General features: G+C 39.6%; 1 protein-coding gene across 1 annotated transcript; it reads right to left on the reverse strand.

Moving 5' to 3' along the window:
• Window positions 1-1,090: 1,090 nt before the first annotated feature.
• OTOL1 (otolin 1) lies at window positions 1,091-10,242 on the reverse strand. The gene is made up of 4 exons (XM_084639131.1): window positions 10,005-10,242; window positions 7,461-7,550; window positions 3,782-3,853; window positions 1,091-2,061 (listed from the first exon to the last, which is right to left on the reverse strand). Exons 1-4 carry the CDS (start codon window positions 10,168-10,170, stop codon window positions 1,163-1,165), a joined length of 1,227 nt encoding a protein of 408 aa, XP_084495257.1. The 5' UTR covers window positions 10,171-10,242; the 3' UTR covers window positions 1,091-1,162.
• Window positions 10,243-11,404: the final 1,162 nt, after the last annotated feature.

The following is an 11,404-nucleotide window of genomic DNA, read 5'->3' on the forward strand; positions in this document are numbered from 1 at the left end:
CACTTTCATTGTAGCAAGAGAGTGATCAGAACCATTCCATTTATCATACTGAATATGTCCAATGTTGTTCTAAAGTTCTAAAAGGAATTATAAAGTTAATCAATGTGAGAGAAGGCATTGAATGGCCTCTGATCCAGTACTTTCTTAAGCTAATAAGGACCTAGATCAATTCTGGTATCCCAAGATTACTTCATTTCTTATTTTTACTTCCCTAAATTCAGGTTGGCTTTGGCAAAGGAATTCTTAAAAAGTTGTCCATGTGTTCATTAAACATTCACTGAGTTATAGGACCTTTCTGATCATACGATGATATGCTTCAGCCAAACACCATTTACAGAAGTACTTTTCCTCTAAATCATTTGAACTAATCGTTCCATCAGCTGCAATGTTGTCCACCAACACATTAATGTATTTTTCTCTGTGTATCATAGGAAAAAATAAATTAGATTAGGCAATCATCTTATTTTATTCTTTACTGTACCAAAGATATTCAGTTCTTGTAAATACAACAATAATTTGATGAACAAAGAAGTTTGCACTGATTGAGTGATTATAATGCAATTGCTAAGTCAACCTTTTATTCCATGCATTACTATGTATAAAGTAACACATAATACTGGTTTGATAGCAAACATTTTTAAATCTATTAACATGATTTGAAAAAACAGACTACTTGCAATTGTATCTGATTAATCTCTGAGTCAAATCCTGCAATCCTTAGCTAAAACTTGAAACTCCAACTAACTTCAATACTGACTCCCATGGACATTTTGACTTCTAATTACTGCAAGATTTGGCCTTATCTGAATTAAACTAATATATTGACTTTGTGTAATTTTAACAATTTGATGATCTAGCATGGGTCTGAAGTATAAATAAAATCTCTTTGGGATCTATATCTTCCTGAATGAATTTGTGTAATATTTCCTTATATGATCATGACAATTAGGCCTCAGCATAGAGGGTGGCTGTATCTTTTGGGGCTCCTTAGTTAAAATTAATCAGTTTATTACAAATATAAATATTTGTATAGAAAGATTATGACATCTATTTCACTAAAGTGACACTTTCTTTCTCCTTCACCCTTCTCCCTCCACCTCCTACTAACAATCAGAGTGAAATAAATGTTATGTTTCTTAGTCATGTGTTTATCATCATATATTTATGCGAGGGTCTCAAAAATATCATCTGGATACAAAAGAAACCCTGTAAATATGCTGTCATCTTCAGCACTGACATAGATCCCATTCCAATCCCGTCCAACCTCCAACCAAACCTGATCTCCTGCATTTAATTTCAAAATGATCAGGAAAGATGCCTGGTCTATCTCTTGACCATAAAGTGTTTCACGGGTTTTGACTATCTTCTTGTTTTGTGCCACAATGCTGATTCGAGCAGGCCGCCCTCTGATCGTCATGTGATAAGCAAAGACATACGCTCCAGGAATGCTACAATTGAACTTGCCTGTAGAAGGATTATAATCTTCCTGGTCATTGTACAAAATCTTGTCAAATTTAATAGGGACATTTGGTGGAGGGAAAGACTTTGACAAGCCAACACTGAAAGCTGATCTTCGGACTTTTGAGTTATCACCCTTGGAGCCTTTGATACCTCTGGAGCCTTTCTTTCCACTAGCTCCTCGTGCCCCTTTACTACCAGGATTTCCCTTTGGACCAAGAGGTCCCATCACACCAGCTGGTCCCAAGTCCCCTTTTTCACCCTTACTACCTGGCTCACCCTTTTCTCCCTGTTGTCCATTCATCCCAGGAATACCCTCAACTCCAGTGTCTCCTTTGCTGCCTTTTTCCCCTTTTATTCCAGCTTCCCCTTTCCCTCCCCTCTCTCCTCTCTCCCCTGCCTCCCCACAATCCCCCTTTTTGCCCAGGTCTCCCTTTTCCCCTTTATCTCCATTTTCCCCATCTAGCCCCTGTAAGCCCAGTTCTCCCTTTTCTCCCTTCTCTCCTTTGGTCCCATTCTCACAAGTGTCCCCCTTCACTCCCTTCTGTCCCTTCATTCCAGGAAGGCCAGAGTTTCCTTTATCTCCTTTAACTCCAGCTTCACCTGTTAAAAAAAAGATCGAAATAAAGAGTCACAAGAAAGAATAAATACCTCAAACCATGCAGCACTACTAGCCTTGGGCTGGTCACTGTGCTAAGTAGGGGCTAGCAGAAGCAGATGTAAATGCCATGTGCTTGTGGTTAAAAAGTAGACTGTATGTTCCATTCTCAATGTTTTCTTTCTGTTTTCCTCTGGAGTGGGTTGAGTGAGTGGAGGGAGTAATTTGTGTGTTGAGTGAGGGTGGCAGTGGATTTGAGGGAGGGGAATCATCGTGGGCTGAGTGGATTTGATGGGAACAAGTGGAACTGAGGCAAGAGGAGGAAAATGTTGAGAGGAGAGGTTAGAAAAGGGAAGAGGGAGGAGTAAGAGGCTAAGGAGGCTTGGGAAGGCAATTAGAAAACAAAAGAGAATAGGAATAAAAGATGAGGACAGAGAAAGAGACTGAGAAAGTGGAGAAGACCAAAGAGAATGCAACCCTGAGTATGTGGGGAGGAAGCCAACTTGATGGAAAAGAGAGAAGTGATGACTTTAAAAATAGTGCCAAGGTATATGGCAAGAAAAAGAAAGTGGAATCAAAGAAGAAAAAAAGGCAGAAATAGTAAGTCCGTTTTTTAAATGCATTTACCATAAATTTGAGGGGCGACATACAATTGAAAGCACTAAATCCACAATATTAAAAGCAATTGATAAAATACCTGTATTCTATACAGGGCAAGACTCTCCAGTGCCATCTATCTGCTGGTGTGATCTGGCTTTAAAGCCATCTTAACCAAAGGAAGATTGCCCCAGTGTGAGGGTCATCCTCTGGTGGCATAGAGCCAGTGTAGCAACTCCTACACCACACACTCTCCTGACTGTCAAGGCAGCAGAGAAAAAAGGTTGTGGCTTCAGGAAAGCAGGTAGCCAGGACAACTTTACACTGAGCTAATTCTTGGATTGCACCCTAAGACTCCTCTAATGCAGCCCAGGGATGACAGGCCTGCACAGAGCAGCAGAGAGCAGAGTTTTAAACCACATTTGCACACACATCCCTGTGCATTCTGTCCCATTAGGCTGCACCAGAGAATCTGATCTGTCTCTGGTGGGGTTTTTCACACTATCTAAATATGGCTGAAAGTATCACTGCCAGGTGTGGATTTTATCTCTGGCTCATAAAGTTACTTTTCACTGAAGAATAACTTTTCTTGCCTTCAGAATGCTCCAGATTGCAACAAATCCCATCTCCAATACATTTTCCAGGTGGAACATACTTCCCTACAGGAACACTCTCTCTTTTACTCTCTCTCTTACACACACACACACAGTCTCCTCCCCCCCGCCACCCCTCACTCCAAAAATTATTAGTTTGGTTGGTTGCTCAAAGATATTGACTGGGTGGTTTCCGTTGGGCCCTGTTTCTATCATACACTAGGACAGGCTACAGTTTATAGTATCTACACACTTAACAAAATGACATGATTCAAACTGCACCATAGGTAGACAGGAAGGTGACAGATAAACAACATAATTTAGAATGTAGACTGTGATCTAAATACTGAAGTCCACATTCAGTTCTTACTCACACATAGCTCCCACTCACTGTAGTGAGTTGTTCCTGAATGTGGACTGAATAAAAACTAAGTAGTGAATTCCAGATTGGGAAAAAACAGATTAAATATTAGAAAACCAGATTAAGAGGAAGATAGATCAATGTTCTTGAGTACTCTGGTGTAGCCTTACGTACCTTGTTCTCCAGGTTTGCCTGGATACCCTGGAATTCCATTTGTTCCTTGGTCACCATGTTCTCCTTTATCTCCTAAGACATTGTTACCATTAATATGCTGCTATGTATATTATTTGTAGCAAAACATTCTTTATGTGACATGGGGCTTACACTATTTGTGTGTGTGTGTGTCACTCTCTCTTTCCTGTAGTAAAAATGAACTTAAAAAATGACAGTTCTAAGAAAGTTTCTTGGGACCCCTTAACTGAAAACTCCAAAACACCAGCACCCATCAAACTACCCATCATGTTGTACTTCTGTAGTTATCCGGTTCATCTTAATGCCTAAGAAATAAGTAACTGTATGCAATCAGTAATGTCGGATGGGGAGGGCATTTACTGTCATTTAATGGCCCGAAAGAGAGGCTGACAGCCACTAGACTCAGTATTGTCATTTTAGTTTGACAGACCTAAAAAGCATTAATCAAGAGAGGACATCGTAGCAGAGGACATTGATTGAATCACACTCTGATGTCATCGTTGTTTTTTTTTGCCTGAAAAACTGTTCAAGTGCATTCAGTACTTATTGAAAAGAGAGATTAACTGCATTGGCTTTAGCAAAGTATGATGCATGCAAATGCTGTGCAAGCAACCACTTATAGCTCTGCCAATAGAATTCAGTCCTCATGCACTCTTCTAGTTTCCTTGGACAGAAACAGGCAATTGAGCTAAATTGTGTCCAGTGTGTGGTAGTTTAGTGACATGCAAAATGAGAACTCTGCGATGACCATCAAACTCATTTTCACTTGGGATTTGAACACAGGTTTCCAGGGCAAATGATTAATAGAACCAATAACCACAAAGACAAACCTCTTAATCAGAGGATGGCTTAGAAGAGGATGCACAACCTGATTGGGTACCTATGGTTAATGCATATATTCCGAATGGGACCATGCTTGACTTTTTCCTCTCTTTTGTATTGCATACAACTCTCTAAGTGGAGGTCAAGGATAATCTAGGCATGGCCCAATACCTAAACAAATACTTTGCCTCAGTCTTTAATAAGGCTAAAGAGGATCTTAGGGATAATGGTAGCATGACAAATGGGAATGAGGATATGGAGGTAGATATTACCATATCTGAGGTAGAAGCGAAACTTGAACAGCTTAATGGGACTAAATCGGGGGGCCCAGATAATCTTCATCCAAGAATATTAAAGGAATTGGCATATGAAATTGCAAGCCCATCAGCAAGAATTTTTAATGAATCTGTAAACTCAGGGGTTGTACTGTATGATTGGAGAATTGCTAAAATAGTTCCTATTTTTAAGAAAGGAAAAAAAACATGATCCAGGTAACTACAGGCCTGTTAGTTTCACATCTGTAGTATGCAAGGTCTTGGAAAAAATTTTGAAGGAGAAAGTAGTTAAGGACATTGAGGTCAATGGTAAATGGGACAAAATACAACATGGTTTTACAAAAGGTAGATCATGGCAGACCAACCTGATCTCCTTCTTTGAGAAAGTAACAGATTTTTTAGACAAAGGAAACACAGTGGATCTAATTTACCTAGATTTCAGTAAAGCATTTGAGACTGTGCCACATGAGGCATTATTAGTGGAAGTGGAAAAGATGGGGATCAATATGAAAACTGAAAGGTGGATAAGGAATTGGTTCACAGGGAGACTACAGCGGGTCCTACTGAAAGGTGAACTGTCAGGCTGGAGGGAGGTTACCAGTGGAGTTCCTCAGGGATGAGTTTTGGGACCATTCTTATTTAATCTTTTTATTACTGACCTCGGCACAAAAAGTGGGAGTGCGCTAATAAAGTTTGCAGATGATACAAAGCTGGGAGGTATTGCCAATTTAGAGAGAGACAGGGATATCATACAGGAAGATTTGGATGACCTTGTAAACTGGAGTAATAGTAATAGGATTAAATTTAATAGTGAAAAGTGTAAGGTTATGCATTTAGGGATTAATAACAAGAATTTTAGTTATAAACTGGGGGCGCATCAATTAGAAGTAACGGAGGAGGAGAAGGACCTTGGAGTATTGGTTGATCATAGGATGACTATGAGCCGCCAACATGATATGGCCATGAAAAAAGCTAATGTGGTCTTGGGATGCATCAGGAAAGGTATTTCCAGTAAAGATAAGGAGGTTTTAGTACCGTTATACAAGGCACTGATGAGACCTCATCTGGAATACTGTGTGCAGTTCTAGTCTCCCATGTTTAAGAAGGATGAATTCAAACTGGAACAGGTACAGAGAAGGGCTACTAGGATGATCCGAGGAATGGAAAACCTGTCTTATGAAAGGAGATTCAAGGAGCTTGGCTTGTTTCGCCTAACTAAAAGAAGGTTGAGAGGAGATATGATTGCTCTCTATAAATATATCAGAGGGATAAATACTGGAGAGGGAGAGGAATTATTTAAGCTCAGTACCAGTGTGGACACAAGAACAAATGGAAATAAACTGGTCATTGGGAAGTTTAGACTTGAAATTAGACAAAGGTTTCTAACCATCAGAGGAGTGAAGTTTTGGAATAGCCTTCCAAGGGAAGCAGTGGGGGCAAAAGACTTATGTGGCTTTAAGATTAGACTCGATAAGTTTATGGAGGAGATGGTATGATGGGATCACATGATTTTGACAATTAATTGATCTTTAACTATTCATGGTAAATAGGCCCAATGGCCTGTGATGGGATGCTAGATGGGGTGGGATCTGAGTTACTACAGAGAATTCTTTCCTGGGTATCTGGCTGGTGAATCTTGCCCATATGCTCAGGGTTTAGCTGATTGCCATATTTGGGGTTGGGAAGGAATTTTCCTCCAGGGCAGATTGGAAGAGGCCCTGGAGGTTTTTCGCCTTCCTCTGTAGCATGGGGCCTGGGTCACTTGCTGGAGGATTCTCTGCTCCTTGAAGTCTTTAAATCATGATTTGAGGACTTCAATAGCTCAGACATAGGTGAGAGGTTTATTGCAGGAGTGGGTGGGTGAGATTCTGTGGCCTGCCTTGTGCAGGAGGTCAGACTGGATGATCATAATGGTCCCTTCTGACCTTAATATCTATGAATAAGTTTGTTTCATCTACAGCACCCATCGTCGGGACAAGTGATTATTCAAGTGTAGGTGCTAAGTGTTTAGGGATACCAAAAATCACACTGTTGCAAACAGAGAAGCATTGTTCTAAATAACAGTTAGTTTAGTGGACCAACTTTTTAAACATCTTTTTAAAAATATGTTTTCTCCATAAGCAAGAAACTGCTGGGCCATACTTAGAGCAATACATGATAGTAGAGTGACCACTGAGGGCCTGGTCCAAAGAATATTAAAGTGAATGGGAGTCTTTGCATGAAGTTATAGCTAATGAACTAAATTCCACTCTCTTGTTGCGTGCAGTCAATTTGGTCTGAGAGATTTAACTTTTAAAAGCTGCTTTTATGCCTGCCTGTTGCTTTCTTTACTACACATGGGCCTGATCCAAAGCCCATTGAGGTAGAACTTCAATGAGCTTTGGATCAGGCTTTTCTGAATATCCATTTTTATTTTGTGCTGTTATAAGTTATTGGTTTACGGTATTACAGGCTATGGGAATTACAAGGTATTAATTTGTATCAAGACATTTCAATTGCTTTAGAAAATATATGAGCAAAAAAAAATCTCATGTGCTTTTCAAATGACAGCTACTGTTCCTCACCCTTGTCTCCTTTGAAGCCCTTTGGACCTTGAAGTCCAGGAATTCCTGGTAGGCCCTGAGGGCCAGTGTCTCCCATCTCTCCTTTAGGACCTGGAAAATGAGCATTTGCAAATTCATTAGGCAATGGAATTCTATCTTCACAGTGACTGAAAAGGATGAACTTTATAAAGTGACCTATGAATGTTAGTTAGGTAATAAACCACAAATGATGGGGGTTGCCACATACTGATGGGTGCTTTGTGGAAACAGAGAAGAACTGAGTATTTTCCTTTGTGTCATAGGAGTGATACAAAAGAAGCAGAGCAGGGCTCAGGACTGAGTCATATTTCCTTCACAAATGAAAAACAATGTAATTGTTCGTAGGCAATTAGGGGGGTTAGCCATACAGCTGGCACTGACATTAATGGGAACTGTGTGGCTAAACTCTCTCGTCAGCTATGAAAATCCCAGTTTATATTTCATGATACTTCTATTGACTGGTTCATGGACCTTTGTCTTTCACATAGTGTACAAATGCCCATGCCATCTTTAAGACCTTGATTTTTGAGTTTGGAGGTCTCTTAGCTTGAAAAACAGCTTTCAACTGCTATACAGCTATAGAAGCCCAAACACACAGATTACATCAGAATTTGCGTATCCAGTATTTAAATGCATCTGAAGACATCCTATATCTAATTAACTCCTCCCCCTTTCTTTCTTTTTTTTAATCTGCAAATGCAAGTATGGTAATCGGGCAGATCAGATCCACATATTGTGAGAAACGTCAGAAAAACAAGCAAGCAAGATACTCGGTGGTTTAATTTAATTAAGCTTTAAAAAACAGGGATAGCTAGTGCACATCTGGCCCTGTTCATTGTCACAATACAAACAACTTGACATGAGCTCTTCTTCCATCCGTGCTCAGGAGATGTATGCATAGAACTCCCTCTATAGCTAATACAATGTTGTCCCTTATTAACAATGGGAGACTAGAGTCCCTTGAATACAGTATATTTAAAAGCTCTAGGTGTGATTCTACCACCTTTACTCCGATGAAAAGTATCTCTCTCCAAAAGTAGTTCCATTAAAAGAAACATGAATACTTGCAGATTAAGGTCCTGCTCAATGTAAAGGTGTCAGAATCAGGCCCTATCTGGGTGTGTATTTTAATAATAAAAAGTAACATTACATAATATATAATATATTAGATTACAAAATATATAGCTCTTATAAAAATATTTATAGGGTATTTATAGAGACTCTGTTGAGCAAATTAATCACATTTAAAATTTGGAGCCTTTATTGTCTTTTGCATTGAACTTCCCTGTTTCCAAGAAAGGGTCAGGGATTCTATTATTAATTATTATATAACCCTGTAGAAAAACACAGAACTACTTTCAGGTAGCATGAAGGGTCACAAAACCATGCTAAAGGGAATATGAAAAACAATCTGCAACTATTAGAAGACAGTAAACACAAAAGTGCAGGGAGAGGAAATGTCTGTGGGGTTCCAAGAGGATATGACAAGGACTAAAGGGATCAACATGAGCAAAGGGAAATTGAGACTGAATATTGGGAACATATTCCTAGCTACTAAATCATATTTCTCTGTTGAGTAGTCTCCTAAGAGAGGTAGTAAAAGTCTCACTGCTTGGAAGACATAAAATCAGACTGCAGACAGCATGGAAGAAAATATTGCATTGGCTGGTGGAGGGATTGGGTAGACTATCAGGTTTTCTCTATTTTTAATTTCTATGCTCTAAGTGTCTGGCAAACCAGGGAAATAAGGAAAATTAAAACTGTGGGGAAGGTTAAAGCTTTTTGGGGTGATCTATCCTTCTCCAAATGGCCACTCTTTCTCTTTTCAAATCCCAGGTATAATTCAATTATAAAGCAATAAGAATGATGTAAGTACAACAGTCCTTTGTCTTAGTGGACTTTTTGTATAGTCTGTCTGTTACAGATTGTAAGATACCCTCAGTGCAAGGACATTGTTTTCTTCTGTGCGTTGCCTGGTGCCAGCTGATCTATTAACACTCAGTTAAAAAAAAAATAATAGAACACAATAATCATACCCTTCTCTCTGTAACAACAACATAAATGAAATGTAATATTGCACAGTTTTCTGGGATTTCTACAATACAAAGGGAGAGAGAGGCAGAGGAAGATGGAGTATTGTCCAGGAGTTTGTGTGTAACAGTAACTCTGATTCTCCTTAATTTTGTGTGTAAACCTGAGTCCTGTAAGACCTCTACATGCAGAACACTGATTTTAATTGGAGTTCCACATGTGAGGGACTTACAGATTTGGGCCCTAAGTTAGCATTGTTTTAATGTAGCATTTAAGAATAATTAGATTTTTATCTGATATTATATGTAAGATGAATCCATTATGTCCAATCCTCAGCTGGTGTAAATCACCATAGCATGATGATCTGGCCTGCAAGAGAATTTATTCAAGACTTAATAAAATTGGAGAATCATTGCCACTTTTCTCTTAGTTCATATGCTACAGCTGACACTGCCTCTTGAGAAATTAATAATGATAATAATTGCTTTCCCCTACCTGGCAGTCCATGCTCTCCTGGTTCCCCTTTCTCACCTGACACAGGGGTACAGCAATCACAGCAATTAAAAAAGAAATCGGCTGTGTCAAGAGTAAAGTTTTCAAAGGGAAACAGAGTGGTGGCCGTTCTGAAAGCCGAGTTCAGCGTGGATAACTCCACCGGCATTTCGCTTGTTTCCGATATTTCTGTGAACGGACTTTCTTCAGTGGGTGGCACAATGGATGTGTCAAAGCCATCAGTGACCTCTATCTCTGGAGACTTTATCTTAGTAAACTTTTCAGCCAGGGTAGCTTTCGCCTCTGTGCGAACAGCAGCAGCAATCAGTATAATGAAGGTGGCACTGTGCCCAGGTAAACGCCACATTTTTGTTGCTGTAAGAAAAGATTAATGCAATTATAAAGCATTGCACCAGGTTACTGGTAGTAGCAATTTCCCTGTAAGGTTCATTTGTTTTGCATTCGTTATTGCTTTTCCTGCACTTCTCCCTGTGAGCCTTTTCTTTTTAAATCCAAGAGAAGAAGCTTGACATATAAACAGCAAAGAGTAAAGGAGCAAAAGTAAAATTTTTGTCAGATAGGCAGGTTTCTTCTTAATTAAAAACAGCTCACGGCCCTGATCTTGTTAGTTGATCTATGAGAAGACACCCCTGTATCTGTACAGAGCCCCATTGATTTCAGTGTGGGCCCTATGCAGCTACAGAGGCCCTCTACCTAGGCCAACTTATCAGATTGGCATTAAGTGGTGTGGAAAGTAAAAGAAGTTAAGAGTTCCTGCTGTGCGACCCTGCATTTTATAATGAGTAGATACATTCCTGTTGTAAAGAGACACAAAAAGACAATACTGCTAGGTGCCCAGCTCTCAGCAATAGTTCCAGAAATCTCAGAGGTTTCAAGTGGGACACACTGGGAGGATGGTTTAGATTGGATATTAGGAAAAACTTTTTCACTATGAGGGTGGTGAAACACTGGAATGCGTTACCTAGGGAGGTGGTAGAATCTCCTTCCTTAGAGGTTTTTAAGGTCAGGCTTGACAAAGCCCTGGCTGGGATGATTTAACTGGGAATTGGTCCTGCTTCGAGCAGGGGGTTGGACTAGATGACCTTCTGGGGTCCCTTCCAACCCTGATATTCTATGATTCTATGATGTAGGCTTTGTCTTAATGCAAGACTTATCTTTGTAACACATGAAGAAAGCATAAATGCCACAAACAAAGTTAGAGGGGGGAATATTTGACATCCTGTTAGATACTTTCTATGCCATCTCTAATTTGAAAAGAAAGTTTATTGAAGGTTTTTACATCTCACTATTCTTCTGCTTAGCAACCTAACTGAAGCAATTAGAACACTGTGAAGTATCAGTAATTTGAAACTAGCAAAACCAGTCCTTTCTGCTTGAAATCT

This window comes from Lepidochelys olivacea (genome assembly GCF_965140295.1).
Source record: "Lepidochelys olivacea isolate rLepOli2 genome assembly, chromosome: 9".
In the NCBI taxonomy this organism is placed as follows: Eukaryota; Metazoa; Chordata; order Testudines; family Cheloniidae; genus Lepidochelys; species Lepidochelys olivacea.

Bases quoted from the DNA above. Each gene is read 5' to 3' on its own strand.
- OTOL1 (XM_084639131.1), bottom strand. From the start codon at position 10,170: ATGCCGGTGGAGTTATCCACGCTGAACTCGGCTTTCAGAACGGCCACC. The intron at 7,551-10,004 runs GTAGGGGAAAGC...CTCATTTTCCAG, and splicing joins AGGAGAGCATGGACTGCCAG to GTCCTAAAGGAGAGATGGGA. The intron at 3,854-7,460 runs GTGAGGAACAGT...ACAATGTCTTAG, and splicing joins GGGCTTCAAAGGAGACAAGG to GAGATAAAGGAGAACATGGT.